This window comes from Chelonia mydas, chromosome 2 (assembly GCF_015237465.2).
Source record: "Chelonia mydas isolate rCheMyd1 chromosome 2, rCheMyd1.pri.v2, whole genome shotgun sequence".
Classification (NCBI taxonomy): Eukaryota; Metazoa; Chordata; order Testudines; family Cheloniidae; genus Chelonia; species Chelonia mydas.
Genome location: NC_057850.1, coordinates 59,856,487 through 59,883,678, shown reverse-complemented (window position 1 = coordinate 59,883,678; position 27,192 = coordinate 59,856,487). Strand labels below are relative to the sequence as shown.

The 27,192-nt window shown below is 40.2% G+C and overlaps 1 protein-coding gene, 1 long non-coding RNA gene and 1 other non-coding gene across 18 annotated transcripts in view; all 3 read right to left on the bottom strand.

The window, feature by feature from the left end:
• Window positions 1-7,164, bottom strand: part of LOC114020935 — a 30,168-nt gene extending 23,004 nt beyond the window's left edge. For 4 of the 14 annotated variants that reach the window (XR_005224297.2, XR_005224301.2, XR_005224298.2 and 1 more), the window contains exons 1-3: window positions 6,959-7,164; window positions 1,452-1,578; window positions 777-889 (exon numbers count right to left, since the gene is read on the bottom strand). This is a non-coding gene — a long non-coding RNA (uncharacterized LOC114020935). Of the gene's footprint in view, window positions 1-776; window positions 890-1,451; window positions 1,579-2,020; window positions 5,846-6,958 lie in introns of those variants that run through there. The other 10 variants (XR_005224303.2, XR_005224311.2, XR_003565662.3 and 7 more) reach the window with 6 other exon arrangements.
• LOC114020937 lies at window positions 988-1,073 on the bottom strand. Its single transcript, XR_003565665.1, has one exon. It is a non-coding gene; the product is annotated as a small nucleolar RNA SNORD87 (small nucleolar RNA).
• A 3,822-nt stretch (window positions 7,165-10,986) lies between the features above and the next one.
• TCF24 (transcription factor 24) lies at window positions 10,987-25,718 on the bottom strand. 3 transcript variants are annotated; one of them, XM_027828518.3, is made up of 4 exons: window positions 25,318-25,718; window positions 20,884-21,006; window positions 19,144-19,550; window positions 10,987-12,281 (listed from the first exon to the last, which is right to left on the bottom strand). In XM_027828518.3, exons 3-4 carry the CDS (start codon window positions 19,522-19,524, stop codon window positions 12,168-12,170), a joined length of 495 nt encoding a protein of 164 aa, XP_027684319.2. In that variant the 5' UTR covers window positions 19,525-19,550; window positions 20,884-21,006; window positions 25,318-25,718; the 3' UTR covers window positions 10,987-12,167. The 3 variants fall into 3 exon arrangements, with proteins under 3 accessions (XP_027684319.2, XP_007066268.3, XP_043395484.1); XM_007066206.4 differs by lacking the exon at window positions 20,884-21,006; XM_043539549.1 differs by lacking the exons at window positions 20,884-21,006; window positions 25,318-25,718 and having other exon boundaries at window positions 19,144-19,618.
• Between the last annotated feature and the right edge of the window lie 1,474 nt (window positions 25,719-27,192).

Here is a 27,192-nt window from a genome sequence, read left to right as displayed (position 1 = left end):
TCAATTCTCACTATTTTAAAGAAAAATTTAATATCAGAAACATTAATCAATTTGATCCATAGGCACTTTTTAGCTTATTCATTGTTTGGCTGGCATTTGAGATACATCATCAAAACAATCAGTTGGGTAAATGGCAAAAAGAAATTATGCCAACAAAGCAACTTCCCATCTATGATGAGCATTTAATGCTATGAGACTAAAACTAAGTATTTGATCACAAAGAAAACATTAATATAGTGACATCTCTTTAGAAGTATAAAATAAGCATCCTAGAACTACAAGTTAAACCCGGCCTTCAAGCTGGGGTTTAATTTTGCATCCACAAAATTAATCATCATGCTTTTTTCCAGCAATTCATTCTAAGTGCAAAAGCAAGCCACAGTCTGAAGATCAGGCCCCACGTTATTACACAAATCTCTTTACAAGAATTAAAGGTCCAGACTGCCTGTTAGCTTGAGAACCATTTAAGAAATTAGTTTCCTCCACATTTTTAGTCACAAGTGTGGTAATTATACTTACTTGCCACTGTGTGGACTCCACCAGTGTAGAATGGGGAGGAATGGCCAGGTGAAGTGTAGCTATCTTTGCTCTCTGGTTTCTAAAGAGAACAGCTTGTATCTGAGTATTCTGGGATTTATTCTGTTTGTTCAGGAGAACCAGAGTGAACTCTGCTATCTGATTAATTTATTACTTGTCTATGCAATAAGCTTCTCAACAAATCCTCTGGTGTCCTACAGCTGAAATACTGAAATGCAAAAGATAAGCATTTAAATTACCTCAGCAGTTCAGGTGAGAGCTGGCAGGCTTCAGGTAAGCAGCATTTGAAAGCCCATCTCACAATATAGGGTTTTCTGGACAGAGCAACACAATCTCCGAGGTCAATGCTCATCTGTGGTGTTTGGGGCAGGGGATGAAAAAAAAATTATAAATTCACGTGGACCACTGAATTCTACAAATTCCTCATTATTTGATTTACTTAACAGATGTGCTGGCATCTCAGATTCAGAACTATACATCAATGAAATGACAGTCAGTTGGGTAAACGGCAAAAAGGAAATCATCATTATGCCAGTGAAGCAACTTCCCATCTTTGATACAGTTATTACTGCATGGGAGAAGGCCAACTTCAAGCTATGAAAACACATGCACCTGGGCACTTTGTCCAGCATCTCAGCCACTCAGGACAGTTTGCCAACATGTAGGTGCATATTTTGAAGTAATTTGCATTTGTTAATACAGAACACTCAGTCGCATGAAAAACAAAAACTGACAAGTAATGGTTTTCCTCACTGCCATCTTGCTTCTTTTTCCCCCTGCAAAATCAAAATTTTCAAAGCCACAGTGACTTGGGTCTGGATTTAACAGAAAACAGCTTCCTGGTTGCTAGCTTGCAGAAGCTCTCTGAGCACTGTGTATTTACAGTAAGAAAAAAATCCCAACAATATACTCACAGGCTTATTTCTTTAATAGTTCACGTGACACCTTGCTGGTTACAGAGGAGTAGCATGGCAGAGTCCACACAGTAAACTTGCAATACCATCAGAAACAAATACTAACAGCTGATTCTATCCTCATTACCTAAAAGAAAAGAGTTCCAGACATTTTGAACAGTTGACAGGAAGTCAAATTATTTGGCTTATTTGGAGTTCTACTGCAACCTGAGTAGCAGGAATTTTTATCATTCACTTGGAAAATGGGCCAAAAGAATTATTATATCAGTGAAGCAACACTGATCCCAGTGACAATTTAATATTAAACCATTTTTATTAAGAGAGTTCTGGGATAAGTTCAGTAAAATGTCACAATTTTTTAAGAGATAAAAAGGTTAAACAGAAGGCATTAATATTTTGCCCATTAAAAGAATGTGTTGTGGGTAAGTCTACGTGTTTAAGCATGTTCCACTATGCAGAGTTATTGATTTTACAAGAGTATGATGTTCCTAATGAGTAGCCATTGCTTTTTTCATCCAGTTGGGTTTGACAAGTATGAAAGATGAACTAAGGTTAAAGGTTATATTTACCTCACTTTGGGAGCACAGGTCTTCATGTAAGCACAATGGCACATTCCCTGAAGGTTCAATTCAAGGTCAGAACTCTTACCAAGATCATGCTGCCTCTGAGACTACCAAACCAAGATCCCACTACAATGGAGTCCCAAGACAACTACTGCTCTTAAGTATGTCACTATACTATGGAAAGGGCATGGTCAGGACCACTGGACAAGTCTCTAACCAAACTCCCCAGAGACAAAGGGGCAATTTATCATTAGAATTTGGACACCCAGCTGCTGATGAAAATGATTTATGAAGGCATATCAGCAGCAGCAAGGTTATTTAGCTGTTCAATTTATCATTATTTGGAAGACTTGAAAGACTGAAAATAACTCAAAATAATCAATAAAGATGATTTGCCAATAGTAAATGTCTTCTATTGCCTAATGAAATCCAGCTCAATTTCACAAAACATATGCAAGCTGTAGTAAAATAAACTAGGTGTCTAAAAGCAAGTCTCAAATAGAAATTAGCTATTTAATTTGCAAACAGAGCAGTTTGTTCAAAATAATGTGTTAGTGCAACTATAATCACATTTGATTAGTCTCAGAAATGGTGGAGATGCCATTATGAGGAGGACATAATAGGAAATTACCTCTATTCATTTCCACTAGAAACTCTATCCATTCAAATCACAGTGTATATAAAACATCTTAGCAGGTCATCTGCCCCATTTTTTATTTTTAAAGTGCAAATTACATTCACTCCATTTTTAAAATTGTGTCAACATTAAGATTATTAGAATTTAAATTCTACTTAAAATTATATACTTCCTGGTTTCTCTGCCAGAGACACTGTGCAAGGTACCAAAGGTCTGAAAGAACTAGCTGATTTCTAAACTCTCATTTTCATTGTAATTGTCAATACTTTGTGGAATTAGACATTCAAAGAGAAACCAGGAAACCTGCCGCTCATCTCTCAGGACTTCAACATTATATTTTTAAAAGTACTTTTCCAATTTATAAAAACAATCACATCAACTTTGTTCTCTTTTAGAACCCCACAAGTAGCAGAATTTCTGAAGTTATATTTGCATACCATAAAACGAAAACTGATGGCTATTTGTATAAATTTGTTAGACTTGAGGATTCCTTTCTCCCCCAATGCTACCAAGCTCCCCAGCAAACAAGGCAAACACGGCTATTTGAGATGTATGCGCCCATGTCCTATTCAGAATTGTACTGCTGTCAACTTTTTGTGCCTAGCACAATGGGATCCAACCTCACTGTGGTTTTTAGATGCTACCGCAATTTAAATATTTATTAATAATAAACTTGTGATAAGGGAATTTTTTTTTTTTTTAAAATAAACCCATGTGATCTTTTATAATCCTTTTGTTTAAGGATTTGAAGATCTTCTCACTCAATATTTGTTCTGTCATTATAGGAAAGTATACTGGGTGCTTACGTGGAATATTGAGGGCAGTTTACTAGTTAGCGTCAAAGCCAATTTCGAACAAATTAGGTTGGGATTAATTCATTTTCCTCATGACTTGTAGATATTTTTCCTATATAATTTATCCTTAAAGCAATAGTACACTATTTATTCTCCTTTGTAGTCAGGGATTTAACAAGTTGGTTTTGATTTTTTTTCCCCAAATCAGATTTCTAATTCAAAGTAATATAACTTGTTCTTGAAATACTTTAATTGCTTGGTACTCCTGAGCTGAGACAGATGTTTGCAAACATTTTAACTTTGTTTCCTATTCTACTTTTCCCTATTCATATTTTAAATACCACAAAGTGGTAGCATAAAAAAAAATTATGTGGGTCACTGAAAAATATTGCACAGCTACACCAAGACTGGTTTGCTAAACAATCTATCCCACCCAAGTTCAGCTTGCTAAGCTGATACTATAACCACCAGGGCCTGGAGTTTGTGATTTTTTCTTTTTAACTTAAAAATAAAATGAGGTTCTCCCCTCCTGCCCCCCGGGGTTAAGTGATCAAAAGATTGTTTGGCATACAACACACGCACAGTCGTAAGACAACCATCCAAATTAATACACTGAGATACAGCCCTCATCTACATACAACTTCCACCAGTTAACTAAGGTATGTCTACAGTAGAAATGCTGCAGCAGCATTGCTGTAGTGTAGATATGTACTACAGTTTCAGAAGGGGTTCGTCTGACTCTGTAGTAAATCCACCTCTCAAGGGATGGTAGCTAGCTTAATGGAAGAATTCATCTATCAACCTAGTGGTTTTTACAACGGGGTTTAGGTCAGCTTAATTACATTGCACAGGATGTGAAATTTTTCACAGCCCCCTGAGCAATGTAGTTAAACCAGCCTAACTTTGTAGTGTACACCAGCTCTGAATCAATTAAAAAACACATGTTCAGTTAAGCTAGTGAAAGTCTGTGTGTAGACAAAGCTGCAATGACACTAGACAAACAGTGGGTAAATACTTCTGGTGTGAACAGCTCTAAAAAGCTGCATATTAACACTTGTAACCACAAAGTTAAAAGCACATCAAGGTGAACTACAGGAGAGAGGTGTACAGAGAGGTGTTTTTTCTATGGGTATGTCTACACTACAGAGACTATGCCAGCATAGCCCCATAGTGTAGATGCAGTCTACAGTGACAAAGTTTTTTCTGTTGCTATAGGAACACTACCTCCCTAAATATTAGCTATATTGACAGAAGTACTCTTCCATCAACATAGCTGCATCTATACTGAGGGGGTATATCAACACAGGTACATCAGAGAGACATGTGACCAAGCCTATGAGAGCTATAGCAGAAATTTTCTTAATGCAAGCTTGAATATTGTAGAAAACAGCAAGATCTACAAGGAGTTTCTATACTGACAAACTTAGTGTAGAACTAGCTTAACCTGCAAAAGTTAACCCAGTATATCTTATACCAGTTCCCCGAGCAAAATAAATTGTACTAGCAAAATAACTTTCTGCCAGTAGAATTGTCTATACGAGAACGTTGCCAGCACAACTATGTTGGTTAGAAGTGTAAAAAAGTCACACACCCCCAACTGACACTGCTATGCCAGGAAAGCTTAAGTATAGACCAAGTCTAAGAATCTACACATTCTCTGCGGTGACTAAATAGTCTGTCAACTGTTACTGTACTAATAGTTCCTAGCAGCAGCTCTCTCATATTTGTCTTTTAGTTTCTAAGATATTAGGGTGCACTTGCATCATGTTTTTAAGCTTTTCTCTGCAACCAAGAGGGCTAGAAACTAAGGGTTTCTCTATATGGGAAAGTTATACCAGTACAATACAGGGTGTTAATTTAGACTGCTATAATTATACAGGTATACCCCCATGCAGACTCTCTTATTCCAGTATGAATGCATTTATATATTTTAACTTAGGTTACTTTGAGAGCAGTTAAGCGAAGGCAAAAAAGCCACCATTATTGAGGGCTAAGTGTCTACATAGGGAATTACATTGGTGTAATTATAGAAGTTTAACCACACTAGCACATTACAGTGATAACTGGCAATGTCTCCTCTGTAGATAGTCTCATGCAACTTCTTGCCTCCAGCAACCGGGTATGAAAGAAAAACAAACAGTGCGAGACTTGCAATGGAATTGCCAGAATTGGAAACTGTCAGTGACAATTAACAAGTCTAGCTAAGTCTTCATTGAGGATCCAGTAGGAGGCTCTCAGAGCTAATAGTGCTTCCCACGTCCAAGAACTTAGATCAGGGATGGCCAGCCTGTGGCTCCGAAGCCACATGCAGCTCCTTGTATAGGCACCAACTCTGGGGCTGGAACTACAGGTGCCAACTTTCCAATGTGCCGGGGGCGGGGGTTGCTCACCCGCTGGCTCTACCACAGGCCCTGCCCCCCGCTACACCCCTTCCCAAGCCCTACCCTGTGCTTACCATGCCCTAACTCCCCCCAGCCTCCTGCACCCATAAAACAGGTGATCCGGAGGTAGTGGGAGGCACTGATCACAGGGCTGCAGGTGGGTGGGAGGCACTGTGATCAGGGGGGAGCAGATGGGAGGTTGCTGACATATTACTGTAGCTCTTTGGCAATGTACAATTGGTAAATTCTGGATCCTTCTCAGGCTCAAGTTGGCCACCCCTGGCTTCGAGGCATACCCAGGGCATCTATGCTTCACCCAGGACTGGAAACTACTCCCTGGCCTCTGCAACACTCAGGCTCTAGGGAGACGGTCTCAGTGGCCTCACAGTACATTATCGGCCTACCAGAGACATACAGGGGCTGGCAATTTGGCCACAGAGCTGATGCTGCGACATACACCAGCTGCCTCACCAAGGCACTCGAACCAACTCTGCCAACCAACCGCCTCAACGCGGGCATACCCAGCAAGCACAGACAGACCCCCCCCAATCCCTCCTGCCACACACAAACTGCCCATCCCTGCTTTCACACCCCCAGCCTCCCCTTAACCTCCTCCTCCCACACATACCCCTCCCCCACACAGACCATCCTGCCCTGCTTTCATGCCCTCAGCCTCCCCTTAACCCCTCCTCCCACACATATCCATCCCTCTCCCCCACACAGACTGCCCTGCTTTCAACCCCCAGGCTCCCCCAACCCCCTGCTCCCACACACGCCAGTGTCTTTCCCCCCCCAACCCCTTCACCCACGCACACCCATCCAACCCGCCACAGAACCCCCTCCCATCCGTCCCCCCAGCACAGACCTCCATGCCCTGCTTTCACCCCCCAGGCTCCCCTTAACCCCTCCTCCCACACATACCGATCCCCCTCCCCCGCACAGACCGCCCTGCCCTGCTTTCACCCCCCAGGCTTCCCCAACCCCCTGCTCCCACACACGCCCGTGTCCCCCCCCACCCCTTCACCCACACACACCCATCCAACCCGCCACAGAACCCGCTCCTATCCGTCCCCCCAGCACAGACCTCCCCCACCCACAGGATCCCCTGAGCCCAGATCCCCCAGGCCCGCACCTCGTGGGCCGCTCTCCTGCTCCCTCGCGCGCACCCACAAAAGGAACGGAAGCAGGAAATGAATTCCCTCCAGTTAAAACGATTCCAAGCTGGGCCACGTGAGAAACGCCACTTCCGTTTGCCCCGCGTGACCGGAAGTACTGACAGAGCGCCAACCGCGCCCAGACTGTGTGGCTCAGCAGCATCCTGGACCGGTCCCACTAAAGTAATGGGAGCTGCACGTCAGAGATGCGCCTGCGCAGTGCCGAGCACCGCCCCTCCCCAGGCTACAGACTCTGCGCATGCGCAGCCGGCACGGTGCTGTATCGACATAGGCATTGGCAGGTGGACTGGGGTCAGGCCGTGGCGGTTAAACGTGCGGCGGGCCCTGAACCCCCGCTTGGTTCCTCGGGGCGCGCGGGTCCCGGCTCCCGCCCCGCGTGGGGCTCTGGGGAGCTCTGTGTTTGTCGTTATGCCTTGGGGCGGCTGTGCAGGCGCCCCGCCTCGGGCAGGCTATTGCCAAGCCAGCTCCCAGCCTGCTGCTGCCGCCGCCGCCCCGCTGCCCTCGGGCGCCCCAGGCGGCCTGGGGCGTGTGACCGAGTTTGGCCGGAATCCTGTCACCCGTTTGCGTGAAATGGAGCCACCAGGAGCGCGCACGCAGCGGCTGCGGAGAGGACCAGGCCCTTGGGGAAGCTGTAGGCAAGTCAGGGTACAAATAAAGTGAGCGGGGATTTAAAAATTCACCCTGACACGTACACCGCAGCCACTGCCTCATCCTTCAAATTACTGGGGCGCTGCTGCAGGCTCGAGTTGTAGGCCTCTCTGTTATCCCAGGGCCTGGTGCCATAGCTTTGGCTGAATTACTGAAGGAATCACCTCTGCAGAGATGTACTACTAATTCTGTCTTCATGCTCGCTCTGTTTATCGACAATCTAGAGAAGAAACTATCATTTGTTAAAGGGACATGGCTGCTATCCTGAGTTCCCTCCGCCCCCCAAAAGCCACGGGGGAGGTGGCCTACATGTTAATCTCCATCCCACCCCTTATACATCCTCATGTTTGTTTCGTTTTTTAACCTCTGCTGCACATTGGGCAGAAATCGTCATTGAACTCTTCACAGTGATGCCCAGGGATGAAATTGTGGCTCCACTGAAGTCAATGGAAATTTTGCCATTGATTTCAGTGGAGCCAAGATTTCACCATAGGTCTTCTTTTTCCTTAACTGATGGCATTAATTTAGAACCCCATAAGGTGTGTGAGAATTTCAAATCATTCCCTTCAGTGGATACTCCTTTGCATTTTTTGAATATAGAATTTCATCTGTCATTTTGTTACCCATTTGACTGGTTTGGTTAGGTACTTTTGAAGTTCCTCACAGTCTTCTACAGCAGTGGTTTTCAAACTTCTTTTCTGGGGACCCAGTTGAAGAAAATTGTTGATGCCCACAACCCAATGGAGCTGGAGCAGAGGGGTTTGGGGTGTGGGAGGGGCTCATGCCTGGGGCAGAGGGTGGGGGTGAGGGCTGCGGGGTGAGGCCGGGAATGAGGGGTTCAGGGTCTTGGAGGGGACTCTGGGCTGGGGGAGGGGGTTGGGGTGCAGGAGGGGGTCTGGGCTGGGTGGCAGGCTCTGGGGTGGGGCTGGGGATGAGGGGTTTGGGGGCGGCTCAGGGCTGGGGCAGGGGATTGGAGTGTGGATTTACCTGCAGTGGCTCCCAATCAGCAGCACAGCCAGGGTGCAGAGGCAGGCTTCCTGCCTGTCCTGGCACCATAGATTGCACTGTGCTCCAAAAGTGGCTAGCAGCAGGTCTGACTCCTAGGCAGAGGCATGCAAGTGGCTTCGCGTGGCTCTTGCCCACGGGCACAGCCGCCCCCGCCCCCCCCCCAGCTCCCATTGGCCGGGAGTGCGAAGCTGCTGCTTGGGGCAGGGGCAGCGCATGGAGCCTGGTGGCCCCCCTTCCTAGAAGCTGGACCTGCTGCTGGCCGCTTCCAGGGTGCAGTGTGGTGTTGAACAAGGTAGGCACTAGCCTACCTTAGCAGCACTGCCAATGGGACTTTTAATGTCCGGGTGGCGGTGCTGACCAGGGTCGCTGAGCAAGGTCTTACATGCTTACAGGCCTTACAAGTGTCTTACATGCCGCGATTCAGTACTGGGTCGTGACCCGGACTTTGAAAAACACTGTTCTCCAGACTTAACCAACCGAACTAATTTTGTGTCATCTGCAAATTTTATCATTTTAATTCTCAACCCCTCTTCCAGATCATTAATATATTAAAAACCACCACTCCTGGTACAGAATCTGTGGCCCTTCACTTTTTTAACCTTTTGCCATGATGAAAATTGATAAAATAAACTTCTACTGTATGAATATATACATGTATGAAAAACTACTGTTTTGCATGTATTTTATCACAAAGCATGTTGGAAATAAACTTTCTATAAAAACAGTAACATACTCCGGAAGGGCAATTTACTATAGAGGAGTGAATATAGGACTAGGAGCCAAGAGCTCCTCCACTTCTCAACTCTGTCACTGATTTGTTATGTGGCCCTTGGCAAGTCACTTCATTCTTTTTGTGTCTGTTCACATCCAGGGTGTATCTAAATCTTGCTCATTCTTTCTGCATAACAACTCTAATATACACTGTTTCCTATCCATCACAGCTAAAACTCTAGTCCAAGCTCTCATTGTCTCATGTTTCAATTACTGCAGCATCTTTTTCTTTAGCTTTGACAAATTCAAATATGCCCCACTCATTTCCATTCAGAATGCTGCTGCAAAGATCATTTCCCCAGTCCTTTGCTTTTACCACATCACTCCTCTCTTGCATCCTTCCGCTGGCTCCCCCGTCTCTACTGCATCAAATGTAAACTACTTCCCTCACCTTCAAAATCCTTCATGACCTAGCCCCACCCTTCCTCTCATCTCTCATTCACTATCAAAAGGTCGACTTCTGCCTCTGATGCCACGATGCCAGCCTCCATTGCCCACTTGTTCAAGAACCTTCGTGCTTTCTCCCATGCTACCCTTCATGCTTGGAAGGCACTCCCCAAAAACATCTGCAAAACTCCCTCATTATCTTTTCTTTTGTTCAGTGCCTAGCACACTGGGGTCTTGGTCCATGTCTAGGGTTCCTAGGCACTCTGGTAATACAAATAAATAATAATAATAATACTTTCCTATCTGATGGGAGTGTTGTGAGGGTTAATGCTTGTAAAGGGCACTATCATTAGTAAGTATTGTTATGCATCTTGGGGAGAAGTTTCACTATTTTTTCTTATCAGTGCGAGAAGAATTACAGGTCTCAGAGAGATCTTGAATCTGAGAGAAAGGCCATTTTTCAGGAGTTGTGTTGTTGGAAGAACATTCCGTCTGTCAGAGAAATTCTCATCTTTGTTATATTGTCAGTCAAGTTCAGTAGTTATTAATTTCTTAATACACCATCTTTAAATTATACACATTTGAAAAATATTTTTGTAACAAAATATTTTAAAGGAAAACGGGGATCTTGTAGTTAAAGCACAGAACTGGGAATCAAGAGACTTGTGTTCTGTTCCTGGTTTGCTGCATGCTTCCTATATTACACTGGGCAACTCACTTAGGCCACTGTTATAGATTTATCTACTGATTTTGGATGTCCACTCTGATTTTGGATGACACTTAGAACCTAAATTTCTGAGGGGCTGAGCATTCTTAGCTCCCACTGAAATACTTAGCACCTCTGAAAGTGAGACCATAAGTGTCCTAAGTGGGACACACAAAAATTGAAGCACCAAAATTAGTGGGCACTTCTACAAAACTTGATCCTTCAGTGCTTAATTTTATTAATCTGTGAAATGGAATTGTGAGGCCTAAATCATTAATGACAGGTTTCAGAGTAACAGCCATGTTAGTCTGTATTCGCAAAAAGAAAAGGAGGACTTGTGGCACCTTAGAGACTAACCAATTTATTTGAGCATGAGCTTTCATGCTCAAATAAATTGGTTAGTCTCTAAGGTGCCACAAGTCCTCCTTTTCTTTTTGCTAAATCATTAAGACAGCCTCAGATGGAAGTTACTATAAAGGTGCAAAGTATGATTATTATTATAAAAGTTTATTGTTTCTTGTGCAATCAGAAATTAAGCTGATGCAGATTTTAAAAAATTAATTTGCAGCCCAGCTGAATTTATGTAGAAGTTTCTAATTAAGAGTATTTAATAAAATGTTAGTTTTAGCATCAACAGTAAGCTGTGTAAACCATGACAAAGTTTTACATAATGGAAACTATTGAATGATATCTCACTATGTATTTAATTTCAGATACTGTTGCCTATTCACAGCAAATGTTTTAACTGAACAGGGTGTAGTAAATCAGCCTAACATAAAGGCTCAGTTTTCTTGAATACATCACATTCCTTAAAGACAAAGTAAATAATTCCTGCTATGTAAGCAAACAAGTTATACCTTTGAATTAATCCCCAAACACATTTTGTACATTTCAAACCATGTAACCTGTGACACTATAATATACACCAGTACAAGCAATATTTAATTTATATTGTAAACATATATTACTGCTACATTTAATCTACAAAGCAGTTTGCATTTGTTTATGTTGGGGGGGTAGGGGGGATTACAGGACACCTTTCACTTGACAATGAACTTACATTCACATTTTCAGAGAAAATTCAGAAATTTAAGGTCATCTTAGATTATTAGGGTGAAATCCTGACCATATGGAAGTCATTGGGAGTTCTGCCGTTGACTTCAGTGGAACCAGGATTTCATCCACAGTGTAGAAAGTGTATATCTCTTTGGTCTTGTTTGTATTTCTTTAGACATCCTTGTGTTTGCTTTTTAGTTGAAACTTGCATTGCACTGTACATGGTTTATATTGCATTTGTTCCTATATAACGTATTCTGTGAATCCTTCGTTCTGGGTATGGTACAGTACCTACTCTGTATTGATTCATTAAGAGTACTGTATCACTGCATTGGGTGCTGCTTTAAGTTAGCTCTGAGTGCAATTGTCTGTCAGTTTTGCCCACCCATTTTGGACATCACCAATTTCCACCACTGCTAGGGACAAATTAAATTTCACATTTACTTAATGTGGTTTTACATACATTTAAAAATCAATTCTCTCTCATCCGTTAACAATATATCAGAAATTATAGTTTGTTTGAAAATGTGTTTTAACTTAAATATATCTGGTGTAATAAATATAATAATTTTCAGAAAGGACAAGGTAGATTAGCTTTGTGAATTTGTTGATGTTTCTCCTTGGTTTGCATTTTCTGCTTGCACAGAGTGATTCAAAAACTGTCCTGTAGCTCCAATATATAACCTGGATCGCATTGGCCATTTCTGAAAGACAGGATACAAACAAGGTGTCCAAAAAGTGAGTCTCTCTAAAACATGTGATATGATTTCTGAAATATAAATGAATGCAAAACTTCAAATAGTAATGAAGTCACAATAAAATAAGATGCAAAAATCTATGGTTATCTCCAAAAATGTTTGATTTTCGTGTCAGTGCTCAAATAATAATGAACCAAATTACTGAAAACTGTTTAATGAAATATCATTGTATAAAGTAGAGTTACTGAAAATCCCCATGAACGAACAGAAAAAACATGGTAAATTGTATTCATGTGCAGAATATAAACAGATGTTGTAGCTGTATATTAAGTAAAAACAGAACATTCCTATATATGGCAACAGGAATTCTATTTTGAGCTTGTGGTGACAAATCACTTAGGCCGTCATCCTAGTGTTTGGGCGGATTGCTGCATCTATGAAGAACCCAATTGACTTCAGTTTTTCCATGTGCTATCATTTGCTGTATCGGAGCCTGAAAACTGACTACATAACAATGGCACTTAACTCAATATATCTGCTCTCTATCAAAATCATACCTGATCACTCATGATTTTTTATTCCTGATGCCTCTTGCAGATCCAACAGTTCTAGGAGAGGAAGCCAGAATCTATTCCTTCTTCTTCATTATCAGAACAGTTTACTTATTTCCAGTTACAAGGCAAATAATTTACACTGTACAAATCTACTGAGAGCACTGTGGTTGTACAGTTGGCATTGAGGGCACAACTTTAGGTATCAGAATTACATAGATACAAATTTCAGAGTAGCAGCCGTGTTAGTCTGTATTCGCAAAAAGAGTACATCCGATGAAGTGAGCTGTAGCTCACGAAAGCTTATGCTCAAATAAATTGGTTAGTCTCTAAGGTGCCACTAGTACTCCTTTTCTTTTTATAGATACAAATGAGGGTAGTATTTAGGATGCATGAGAAGGAAAGAACTCAGCTTGACTTACAAATTCTGGGTTGATTCTGTAGGGCTGGGAATTAGAAAAGCCAACCTTTTCTATACATTTTATATAGAAATAGCTGAGACACAATAAATACGGCACCCCACAATGTTATTTGTACAGTGACACTTTTCAGAGTAGATCTGCACCTACAGCGCCATTCTCATGAGGTTGGCTTCAGTAGGGCCAGGATATCACCCATGGTTTATAATGACATCAGAACCCATCAAGAAAACTCAGGTTTAACTATAGAGTTGCTACTAGCAACTCCATAATATCACTAAAATAAGAGTGACAAATAAACAAACATGGATATATATAGGCATAATTTCATTGAGGAGTTCTGGTATAAGAGTAGCACTCTCATGGCTTAAATCCAACACTGAATTTTTATTGTCACATATATGATACGACTATGTCCTGTTTTTGTAATATCAGATATACTGATTGAAATTTCAAAGTAGTGCAGAGCATTTAACCATTAATCTTCCAATTTAAAAATTATTGTGTATTTTCATCTTCAAAATTGAGTTACCATTGTCACATATATGGAACCTATTTTTCTATTTCATATTTTTTAATAAAAGTTAGTGGTTGAGATTTCAAAGCAGTTCAGGGGATTTAGATACAATTGTTGGGGGCATTTATTTATTTATAGCCACCTTTATGGCTTAATGTTTTTAATATTGCTACTTTTGTGGCAGCCCCCTTCCCCTGCTCCCCGCTGTTACTGTAGAGGTGCATTGTTTTTTAAAATTTATTTTTCTGCAGCTTTTGTAGTTGCTGTTTTATTATAAAATAATTTAGAGGGGTTTTTTTTCTGTTTTTGGTTTTTGATATATATTATGTTTTTTAGTTTTTATGTAAAAAGATGTTGAATTTTATAAAAACATTGAGGTAATAAAGCCAGATAAAACTAGCTATTTGTGTTTGGCTTGGGGCGGGGAATTCAGCAAAGATTGCCAGGAAACATTGGCAGCTCCTTAAAAAGTGTTTTGCTTAGTTTTTGCAACTTTGAGTGAAAGATTGAAATGGATTTTTGGTGGAATTTTTTAAAAGCTAATTAATTATAAACATACCAAATGGTGTTTTACAATCCAGTTTAGGTTTTTAAAACCTTGCATAATTACAAAAATGTATTTTACATTTATTTTAAATATTTTGCTTAATACCTCTGGTGTTGCTTAAATTATTTTTAGATAACTATACCCAGATTACATTTTTTAGTTGTACATTTGGAGGCAGTTAAGTTTAAATGGAACCCTCCCCCTTTTTTCTTAGTGATTTTGACTAAATTGTTTATAATTATATCATTTGAAGTAGTGGTTGGTTTTTTTGCCTACAGCAGTTATTTACAATTGATTATTTACAGACCATTTTTGGAGGAAAACTGTCTTTTTTTTTCTTTTAGAATGGCTGTAAAGGTTTTTGGAGACAAAAGCATAGTGGTGGTAGTTGTTACCACCTAACCTTTCCTTGCATACTTTGTTTGACTATGAGGGTTTAACTGGGCAAGAATGCACTGAGTTGTACTGCGGCAACCATGTTTTATTATTAAATTAAGCAATTTTTAAATTTACTGTTATGTTTAATACTTCTATTTTACTAACTTGCTTGATATTTTTAGCACTTTGTAAAGTTTTTAACTTTTGCATAAATGCTTTAATGTTTTACTTTTTAAAAAAAAATTAAGTGACATTTTTAGCCAATGCTTTTGGTAGCTTTGAGCTTATTTTTGTACTTTTTGCACATATTTTTAGCTGCAATTATTTTTTTTTTTACGATTGCCCCTGGGTTATATTTTTTAAATGTTAGTGGCATTTAACAGACCTTTGCTGTGCTCTGCCAAGCATTTTTTTCCATAGATATTAAAAGTACATTTTAATTTTTTTATGTTACTGATTTTTTTAGGAGAGAATTTTATACTATATTTTAGTAACATGAATTTTTTCTTGCATTTGTCTAATACTATTTTCTGGAGCTCATTTTCCACCCAGTTCCAGTCTCCCCCTATCACTTGCCTGTGAAGTCCATTTAAATCTAACCCACTCATCCAGTGCCCTGGAAACCTCAAATTGAAATCCTTTCAATGCCATTGCTAAACTGCTGGGTTGCAATCCTTGAGAGTAAAGCTAAATATATAATAAACTAAGTTACCTGCTCCAGATGAATAGAATTTGGAATCTTAGTCATGGAACCCCTATGTTAGGATTTTTTTGAGGCCGTTTTTTGCTTGACTTTTTAAGAACATACTTTGACTTTAGATTTTGTTAATTAGGTATTTTTTATTTGGCATACAGCAAAACTATGCTGAGTTGATTAGGGTGTACCACACATCCAAAGTTATACAGAAAACCATATATATACACACACACACACATATATATACACACACACCATTGCATTTACTATACATTGCATTACATGTTTTGGGATTGGCTTAGTTATTTCATAGGAACCTGTATTTTTTACAGCATGCTTTGTTCACGCACTGTTCATATGTGACTTACTCTTTAACTTATTTTATGTTTTAGGCTTATTTTGTTTATTGTAAAATTTTTAGGATGTTTCCCCTTATTGTAGTTAGTTCAGACATTTTGTTTTTTAGCTTATTGACCCATTTCCCTATTCTAGTTACCACAGACATTTTGGTTTTAACCTGCTAATTTATTTCCCTTCCTAATCCTGACTTCCAAGAAATGAGGATTTACCCATAAGAATGGCCCTACTGGGTCAGACCAAAGGTCCATCTAGCCCAATAGCCTGTCTTCCAACAGTGGCCAGTGCCAGGTGCCCCAGAGGGAATGAACAGAACAGGTAATCATCAAGTGATCCATCCCCTGTTGCTCATTCCCAGCATCTGGCAAACAGAGTCTAGGGACACCATTCCTGCCCATCCTGGCTAATAGCCATTGGTGGACCTATCCTCCATGAATTTATCTAGTTCTAGTTTTAAACCCTGTTTTGGTCTTGGCCTTCACAACACCCTCTGGCAAGGAGTTCCACAGGTTGACTGTGCGTTGTGTGAAGAAATACTTCCTTTTATTTGTTTTAAATCTGCTACCTATTAATTTCAGTTGGTGAGCCCTAGTTCTCGTGTTATGAGAAGTAGTAAACAACACTTCCTTATATACTTTTTCTACACCAGTCATGATTTTATAGACCTCAATCTTAACTCCCCTTAACCGTCTCTTTTCCAAGGTGAAAAGTCCCAATCTTATTAATCTCTCCTCATACAGAAGCAGTTCCATACCTAATAATTATTGTTGCCCTTTTCTGAACTTTTTCCAATTCCGATATATCTTTTCTGAGATGGAGCGACCATATCTGCACACAGTATTCAATATGTGGGTGTACCATGGATTTATATGGAGGCAACATGATATTTTCTGTCCCATTATATATCCCTTTCTTAATTATTCCCTGCATTCTGTTCACTTTTTTGACTGCCACTGCATATTGAGTGGAGGTTTTCAGAGAACTATCCACGACTCCAAGATCTCTTTCTTGAGTGGTAACAGCTAATTTAGACCCTGTCATTTTATATATATAGTTGGGATTATGCTTTCCAATATGCATTACTTTGCATTTATCAACATTAAATTTCATATGCCATTTTGTTGCCCAGTCACCGAGTTTTGAGAGATCCTTTTGTAGCTCTTCGCAGTCTGCCTCAGTCTTAATACAAAATTACTAAAGATAGTTATCTGCAAATTTTGCCACCTCACTGTTTACCCCTTTTTCCAGATCATTTATGAATATGTTGAATAGGACTGGTCCCAGAACAGACCCCTGGGGGACACCACTATTTACCTCTCTCCATTCGGAAAACTGACCATTTATACCTACCCTTTGTTTCCTATCTTTTAACCAGTTACCAATCCATGACAGCACATTCCCTCTTATCCCGTGGCAGCTTACTTTGCGTAAGAGCCTTTGGCGAGGGACCTTGTCAAAGGCTTTCTGAAAATCTAAGTACACTATATCCACTGGATCCCTTGGTCCACATGCTTATTGACCCCCTCAAAGAATTCTAGTTTAATTACTTATGTTAAGCCAGGCCTACAATTGTCTATTAATTTTAAAATTATAAAATAAAAACAAGGATATTTGGCTCACTTTGAAAGGCAATAAAATATCTGTTTCAACATTTTTATTACAACAAATCTGATGTTATGAGATATGAAATGGATCACTATCTATTAAGGTATCTGAAAATTATCTATGTTAGTATCTTTAAATGTAATCATGTTTCTTGTTCAGTTTATATAAATTGCACTTGCATTTTTATTTTAACTTTCATACTTGTTAGGCTTGTGCATTGTAACTGTAGATTTCATAATCTCAAATGTTCACATCTAGAACTTTATTAAAAGTGAATACCGTGATTTGACCACAACATACTTTTTTGTATTACCAACACCAATTTAAAAACAAAATTACTATTGAGAGGATTAGAAATATTAACTTGCCTGCTAGTATTTTAAATTCAACCTGTGCTTTATCAAACCTAAAGATAATTGCAAAATGAGCCAACTATTCAGTTTATTATAGTAGCCAGAGAATTGTGCATCTGCATACTTTGACTGCCCATATTAATTAAATATTTCCCCGGCTTCTGTCTTTTTTTAATGGTTTCCAAATATTACAAGGGCCAGTCCTGCTCACTGCGCACAGTCAGCTAGTTCCATTGAAGTTAGTGGGGTGAGTCATGTCAGTAAGGGGCAGAATCTGTCATAAAATACATAACAAATATTGACTATTCCATGAAATATAACTTCAAGTTAAAACTTGATTTAATAGATGAAATATTAGATGTTTTGTTTTTCTTAAGAAGTCTCTACTTTTTCTAGCTGATTTAAGTGAATCTCTTGTGCTTATAATGCCATGTGAACCAGTAACCTACATCTCTGAAAATGTACATTTACTTTTAAAGTATGAACAATTACAGTTTCAGTACTATTAACAATGAACTCTCCTTCATTGTCTTGGGAACTAATGTTCAAGGAACTTGTGGGAAATCAGAGAACATTTCAAGATTAGTCCTAATTGAATCATCCTGAATTCACCAGAATCTTACATGTAAAAATACCCAAAGTATTCTTTAAAAAAAAAAAAAACCCCAAAAGGCATGAAATTAGAGTTGAAGGAAAATAACTGAAGGTACATAAATTCATCTGTCCAATGCATTTGAGAACATTTTTATCCCAAACTACTCCTTCATGATAATGCTTTTCCCTGCTCTGCTTCCTCACAAGTTTTTCTGAAGGAGAACTAACAGTACAGTAAAAACTAGAGTGAATGCTTAACAAAGAGACCATAAAGTGCCCTTATATAATGAATACATATGCAGCCAAGAAGAATTTAGTGCTCCACCTAACATCTTGACCTAAAGCTGCGACTGGATCAGTGAGAGAAAGAGAACAACCCTACTTATCGCGCCAAGCACTGTACTGTTTGGAATCATTGTTGTAGAACAGTGGATCATCTCATCCCCAGGTATAGTCACTAGACTTGGTACTAAAGGATTTTGTGACCCATACTCTGGGCTTCCATTACTACCTTAACAGTGAGCCTTTGCACTAGGCCCCAGTGTTCTACTGCTGCCCATTTCATTCAGTTGTGCCAGCTTTAACTATGCTAGAGAGCTTGTGCTTTTGTATTTTAAAGCCTGATCCAAAGCCCATTGAAGTTAGTGCAAGGACTCTCAATAACTCCAAAGTGTTTTGGATCATGACCATTGAAGTTAGTGGGAGTTTGGCACCTAAATACCTTCAAGGATCTGGTCCTTGGTGCCTAAAGATTGTGGTGATGGGAAATACTGGAACTACTCATATTAGACACTATTTTTGATTTAGCAGGATAAATACGAAGATTCTAGCTGTCCCTCAGCTGCCTTACCTTGACAGGGTGCAGGTAGCCATCCCCTCTCAGGGTGCCCAAGCCCTCCCCAGACAACTCTTCCTCATCCTGCAGGCTACGGGTGAGGTGTGCAATATAGGTGGTGGCTAGGAGCAGCACATCCAACTTGGAGAGCTTGGTGTCAGGTGGCACAGCGGGGAGGGTCCTCTGCAGCTCCAGGAAGGCATGGCGCAGGGTCTGCACTCGGCTACGCTCCCGGGCAGCATTTGCAGCTGCTGGTCTCCCAGCAGTTGCCCCAACTCGTCCGGCTGAGGAGGAGGAGCAAGAATCACTGCCAGATGCTGGGGCCAGCAGTGAGTCAGGCTCCAAACAAGAGCTGGAGATCTCCTTGCTGTTCTCAGATACATTTCTACAGTCCATTGGTGACTTCCAAGGTGGACAGGGACCTGTAATCAACAAGAGCAGCTCTGAAACCATCCAACCCCTGCAGCAGTAGCAGTGCTGCAAACCCATGGTGAAGCTCAAAAACCTCAGCAAGAGAGCAGATAGGATTTGCACTGCAAGTGAAGAAGGTCTTTCTGTCCCAAACCCACATGCACGTACTCAAGTGTAACGTAAGCCATCTAATATGCTGGGACAAGAACTGTGGATGACAACTTCATTCCTCTGGCACAATGGAACTGTCTACAGCAAGGATGTGTACAAGAGAGCTTTCTTAGGAATCAGTCCAAGACTGTGGAATCAACTTCCACAAGATCTAAGAACTACCAAAAACCTCAACACCTTCCATTCAACTGGAAGGTTCACTTCTTCAGCCTTGTCTTTGCTAATATAAACACATCATCTATTATATAAATCCTCACACAATTTTCTCGCTGAGAAAGGGAAGACAGAAAGAAGTCACTTGCACTATTGGAAGGTGTTCACCTGGTGGTTGTTAAGGAATAGAATAAAAACCCCAAAAGTTGTCAGCTAGAGCAAACAGCAGGATTCCTACTTGCAGAACTGTAGTTCACTGCTCTAGTATGCAGTGTTATTGTAGCCATGTTCGTCCCAGGATATTAGAGAGACAAGGAGAGTGAAGTAATATCTTTTATTGGACGAACTTCTGTTGGTGAGCGAGACAAGTTGGTCCATAAAAGATATTACCTCACCCATCTTGCCTCTTTAATATCCTGACATGGCTACAACAACACTGCATACTAGTTTTTATTTATAATTTCTGTTTTGTTATTTGATATTTAAAAACACGTCTCATGAAAGATCCCATTTCTAATCTATTTTCTAATCTCATAGGGCGATACTCTATCTTCAGTGAAGTGATGGAGAGCTGACAGAAAGCAACAAATTAATCTGAGGGCAGAATTTGACCCATTATTTTGTAAAATTAGAAGCAGGCCATGAATCCTTTCATGTCTGAAATGGTTTAAGGATCATTATGATAGCTCTGTCCTCTACATTTAATTTTTTTTTTAAATGTAAAGTTTATTCCAATTTGGGGTTTTTTGACTTTGTGCCAGAGGCCGTAAAAGTGTCCCTTGAAAACAACAAAAAAAATCATTCGGAGAGAAGCTCAGAACAATCAGTGAAAAATTTCTTCCTGACTTTCAGAAAGGACTGTCAGATAATCCCAATCACAAAACTGACTAATATTCCTTTAATTTGTTCAGTCCCATATAGTAACCCAAGTTTTGCTTCACTACATTACTACTATACTTGACTCCACCATCTCAGCTGACAGTCCTTTTCACCAATTCACCACTCTCTGTGAAATAATACCTCCTGAAGGACCTGATTCTGCAGCCTTTGCTCAGGCAAAACTACTGAATGTATGCCAGATATTTCATATATGACAGGGGCTGGTTTCTCCCAAGTTGGAGATCTGCTGTCATTAGTGCTCTCCTGCATAAACAAAAACAAACAAACAAAAAGTTAATAAACCTTCTATTAATTAAATCCAAAGACATTGTAATCAGGTTCTGGAAACAAAATAAATATAACGTACAAGATGAATGATGGTTTCTAATAGACTCATAAGATACGGAATATTATTTATGCCCTGATTCTGCAAAGCATTTAAGCAGGGGTGGCCAACCTGAGCCTGAGAAGGAGCCAGAAATTACCAATGTACATTGCCAAAGAGCCACACTAATATATCACCAGCCCGGCAGATCAGCGCCTCCCCCTCTCTCCCCCCACCTCCTGCTCAGCTGTTTCGTGACATGCAGGAGACTCCGTGTGGGAGGGAGAGGAGCGAGGGCATGGCAGGCTCAGGGGAGGGGGTGAGAAGGGGTGGAGTGGGGGCAGGGCCTGTGGCAGAGCCAGGGGTTGAGCAATGAGCACCCCCTGGCACATTGGAAAGTTGGCACCTGTAGCTCCAGCCCCGGAGTCGGTGCCTATACAAGGAGCCGCATATTAACTTCTGAAGAGCCACATGTGGCTGCAGAGCCACAGGTTGGCCACCCCTGCATTTAAGCATATGCTTAAGTCCCATTGAAGTCATCATATTATAGGATGGAGATGACAGTAGTGAACAAAGTCTAAAGGACTATGGGGAGGAAGAGACAGAGAGAGGAAAAGAAAAAAGGAAGTGGAAATGGTTCAGCTCTTTTACATTGTCCTCTCTAATTTGATGATGGTGTGTATGGATGCACACATGAATGTTATTTTGTTTATTTTGCTGTGATTGATTTGGAATTTTTTTGGCTCAGAAGAATATATCAGATATGTTTGAATACACTTGTTCACTTACATTTTTGTTTAGAGTGTGATATTATTATTTACAAAATACTTTTCCTTGTGTTGTAAGTGCTTGTAATTCAGAGGAAAATCTCCCTATATGTGTTGACCTTTCATTGTGAAAATTAATAAAATATTAATTATGTAAGTAAGAACTGTCACTGTAGTCCCTGTGAACTTTTTGTAAGTAAAGACTTGAGGATTGATACCTAAATTAACTCTGTTTTCTTTTAATTTAAAATTCAGTAATTGTGTCATTTTTGTGTCACTTTTCTGACATTCTCAACCATCTGTCTGCTGTGTATTCAGAATCAGATCGGCTGACTTTAGTGATAGAAATCAGTTTGTGCTATTTTCACCTCTGTTGGTACTGCAGAGTCATTAAACTCTAAGGGTGGAGAGGGAGAGGGATTTTTTTCTGGTTCATGCATTCAATAGAATTTCTAATTTAGGATCCAATCCAGATCCCCTTTAAAATAATAGGAGTCTTTCAATTTACTTCAGTATGTATTGGATAGTGTGTGTTTAGGGCCCAATAACTGGAAGACCCTAATTACATGAATAATACTGAGACATGTAAATGGTCCCTTTAACCCGAGCTGGACTACTCACATGAATAAAGGATGGTCTACACAGTTTTTATAATGCTTTAACTATATCTGTTTACAAACAGACATAGCGGTACAACCCCATAGCATAGACAGAGTTATACTGGTACAATAGCGCTTAGTTATACCCTGGTAACTTATATCCAAAAACCTAGTTTCCTCATATATATATATATATATACACACCCGGTGGGGAGCACTCCACAAAGTACGTTGGATGAAATCCTGACTCCACTGGCACCAATGGCAGAACTCCCATTGACTTCAATGGGGCCAAGATTTTACCTGTGCACTGATTCTAGGTTTTAGGTCAAGTATGTAACACGGTACTCTGAGGCCCAAAAAAGTGTAATTGGGAATATACAAGAAATAGAAAGTATTTGTTTATGGTAGCATCCATAATCAATGAGTTAGCTGCTTTCTGAACCCAGAGCTAGACTGTATTTGTTATGAAGTGTTGCTCAATAGATTCATTGTTTCCAAAGAGGTTCAAATGTGTGTGCTCAAATTTCATACTTGGGACTGATCCTGCATTTTCTGCACACCCGACATTTTCTATGTGGACTTCCTTAATGGGCCTCTTAAAGAGACATGTTACAAAATATAGTCTATTTGAAAACAAAAATGTCTAAAGCCAATGGCTAGAAACAATTTCCCATTTAATTTGTTTTTAAAATACCACTGGAAACAGCTTTTTTTGTTTTTGTTTTAAACAAATAAAACATTCCCTTGCCATACAGGTATTTGCACACCTAAATATTACAGCATCATGTACAGACTAATCTGAAAATGAAATAATGAAAGTAAATTAGAAAAACCTCTTTCTGTTTTAATAGTCTAAAGTGTTACTTGTATATGCTTTAAATGTATGATGTAACATGGACATCATCAATTTGAAATCTAGTCAATTTACAAAAAAAAAAAAAAAAAAAAAAGTTAAAAGTAGTTTCAGGTACTACATCATCCCTAAGCCCCTCTGCCCATTTTTTGTGGTTTTACAACCATATTTTCTTATTTGTAAAATATTTTTCTTTCCCTTGTTCCTGTGTGAGAGAAATATTCAGACAACAAGGGAATCTGATTATCTAGTTAACTGTACAAGAAAAACAGCAAAAATGAGTGTACAAAGTAAACCTACTGGAAAAATATGGAGATAAAATGTTGGCAATTGATTTATAGCAATCTTCAGGTGTTATTTGCAACAATAATAGGTACAAAAATTTCAGACCGTGTTTTTTTTTAATTGAGGATGTCCATTTTATCTGTTTGTGACCATTTAAATGGAAATATTTTGATCTTACACAATGAAACATTAAGTACTTGTATGTCTGAATGAGATGTTAAATATATGACATTTAAATTGACTAATATATATACACACACACTGTGCAAGACGTGTGTATGTATATATATGTGTATATTAATATTAGTCAATTTAAATATATATATATACACACATGTCTTGCACACTATGTAAGTGTGCACAAAGTAATACATACAATTAAATAGAAATCTATGTAGAATATACAGCAATGGCCTTTATTATATATGCAGAAAAAGGTTAAATATTACCTTTTAAATATTTTTCTTTATCACAAGTCTTCCAAAGAAATTCCAGTTGTGGCTAATGTGTTACCATTATACCTCAAGTCTTTCCTTTCAAAATATGTTTCTCTCTTTGCAAATAGATTTGTTCCAGTTTTGCATACCAAATATTTTCTATTTAAATCCACATTTTAGACAAGGTTACTTTTGACAACTTCCCTTCCTGTGGGATTTTTTCAAATGCTAATGATTTCATTTATTTCTGGTACATCAACAAACAAAATTACATACAAACATTCAAGAGTGGTACACACAACAAGCTCTTAGATGGATAGCTGTGGCCATTTCTTTCTAGCTTTGGACATTGATTTGAATCTTTAGGGGATTTTTAAAATTGAAAAATGGTAAAGAACTGAGGAGTAATTCTATTAAATGTTAAATACTTGGGATCTTTATCTGCATTATCTACCTCCCTGCAAACTTCTGCCTAACAGCCTTACCCCTTCTAGGGCATGTCTGTTAGTCAACAAAGGATCAGGTATATATTAAAGAGGGGATATTTAAATTGACTAAAAATTGTGCAATTTTACTAAAAATTGTGCAGTTTAGTACAGTTTTATCTGTTCTGTTACAATAAATGCTATGAAACTTACATTGATTAAAGTTAGACTTCAATACAGTGTATGAATTAGGAAGATTTTTTCTAAAGGAATATTTTGATTTTAAATCGTGAAGCCAGCAATTGAAAGGCTCTGCCACAAAGTCTATTTAATTTAATATCAAGTGCTATATAAAAACAAAATGGAGAGTGATATTTTTATTGGACTTATAGATCAGCTTTCCTGAATGCCACTTTCTCTTTTGAAAAGCTTGGCTTTTATTTTTAGTTCGGTCAAGTAAAAGAGACCAGGAAAAACTTTTATAAATGTCCTTTTTTCCTCTGTTGGACCCACGTGATCATTTCTCTGCCCCTTGCTCTAACCAGAAAGAGTTGATAGCAATTGTGCTACTTTTGTAACTTACACTGGTTCTACTATACAGGATTCTCAGCAGTGAAACTTTAAACAAAATGTTTTCCTCTCTCTTTATTTCAGACTCTCAGGAACAGAGGCGAGCCCAAGGATGGAAGCCTCAAGGCATTAAATCTGAATGGGACTTACTGGTAAATCAGGTCTAACTCTTCTGTATTATTAATTGAAACAGGATGTTCTGTGTTGTTTAAAATATTATAGTTGGGATTCCTAAACCAAAACCCCTCGTGGAGCTTGATCCCAGAGCCAATGCTAGGGAGATCTCAGCACGCTGCTGAAGGGTGACTTACTTTTTCCTCTTGGCGCTGCCCGGAGCGCAGCTGGTCGGAGTAGGGAGGCAGGGCTGGCGGGCGCCGATCCAATCCGGACTGGGAGCCGAGCTCTGTCTAGTCTGCGCAGAGCTTGCAGCCTCCCTGCTTCCGCGGTCACATTGTCCCTCGTCTCCCGCTGGCAGATGCCGGCAGAGCCTTTTATAAGGCACGGGGCGGGCTGTCTGCAGTGGGGAACCCGGAGCTCACCTGAACACCAGTCCTCTTCGCTCCGCAGCCTGCGGCTTACGGGAGCGGCCGCCCACTTCCCCACGGCGGGAGAGTCATTAATCAAGCTGCTGTCCAGCGGCAAGGGAGTGGGGCGGGGTCACACCCTCCTCCCGAGTGACACCCCGGGCGGCTCCCCGCCCGGGGCAAAGAGAGAGGCCAGGGGACAGCTACCCACGAAGGTCAGCGTGACCTGAAACGCGTGGCCGTTTGGCTCCCAGCCTGGGAAAGCTGGGCCCAGGAAGTCTGGCGCTGCTTTATTTCTTCCAGGGCTGCAATGGCGGGGGGACCCTGGAGCCCCAGCACAGCTGCTAAGACAGGCTGCTGCAAGCAAACGGGGTCCTTTCCGTTTCCTCCGGGGAGACCGCGGCTCTGAGCTGGGGCACTGAGAGCAGCCAGCCACAGCCCGATCGCTGGGCAGATTCTCTCCCATGACTACACTTGGATTCGGACTCCCGTGACACCGTCCCAGCACGGGGCTCCCGCCGCAGCTGACAAAAGAAGCAGGCCTGTCAATTAGCATAAATGAACACGGAGATCATGGCTCCCAACCCCCTCCTGTTAACAAATATTAATCATACAAGCGAAACAATTAATAATAACCGTCTCCTCCGCTTTAGTGCATCACATGCAATATATTATAGAGCAAAGTTTAAGACCTCTAGGCACAAGCTTTTTACCGGGAGCCTATCAATCAAAATACAGCTTTAGAGGAATGAAATTGACAGGAAATATTACAGAACAGGGCTCTGAGGGGCTTCATTCCAATAATTTCGAAATGCATCTTAATGAAATTCTGGTTTGGGGGAAGAGGGAAACAGCCTCTCTTATTCTTAGAGTTGCGATTTGTTCAGGTCTTAGTACCGATAAATCCTACTAAAAACATTTGGTTATTTCGGTTTTAGCTGTATGATTTCACAGCTTGTCATTAGCGCACCCTGACTGATCATTTCCGGTGCGTATTTAATTTCTATTGCCATTACTGCTTCTTTCCCCAAACCTGGCAGTTATTAACCAGGACGGAGAAAATGATGCCTCTGCCAGATTGTACTTCTTGAACTAAAAGTTTGTCGTGAGCTCTCCGTGGAATGAAACAGGGCTGGTACATACGGTTCAAAACTATCGATGGCTAAATCTGAGCAGGAGATACGGAGCACAGTGCGAATGGAGGCTCTCAACAAAACATTAACAAAAACTTAATCTCATGCAAGAAAAAGGAAATAGTTCAGAGACCAATGAATTAATCATCTTTCTATTGAAAGTCTGGCCTTGGGAGTCTCTGTGCGAATGAAAGGAATGACTATAGTCTCTAGGTGCAAATGCTGAAATTGTTCTTTATAAATATTGTTTTTGTTAGGATAGAGTAACAGTTTTGCTGGAGGGGAGTAATTTAAACGTTGGGCTTGGAGGTTAAACAATCTTTTAATAAGCAAGTTCTTTCTTTTCACTCCCTTGCTGTTTCTTTTTATAATTTGGTAGATGTGACCCTTGCATTTCCAAGGAGTGCAAAAGTCACAGCTCTCTATCTTTCTTAATAAGCTTTCTTTCCCCTTTCATATTAATATTATAAACCCAAAGGAAACAGGGTCATGACTCTTCCAAAATACCCAGTATAGGAGGGGGGAAAAA

Coding starts and splice junctions, on each gene's coding strand:
- TCF24 (XM_043539549.1), bottom strand. CDS start 19,617: ATGGGTTTGCAGCACTGCTACTGCTGCAGGGGTTGGATGGTTTCAGAG. Junction 12,282..19,143: donor GCTACCTGCACCCTGTCAAG/GTAAGGCAGCTG, acceptor CCTGTCTTTCAG/AAATGGCCAATGCGATCCAG.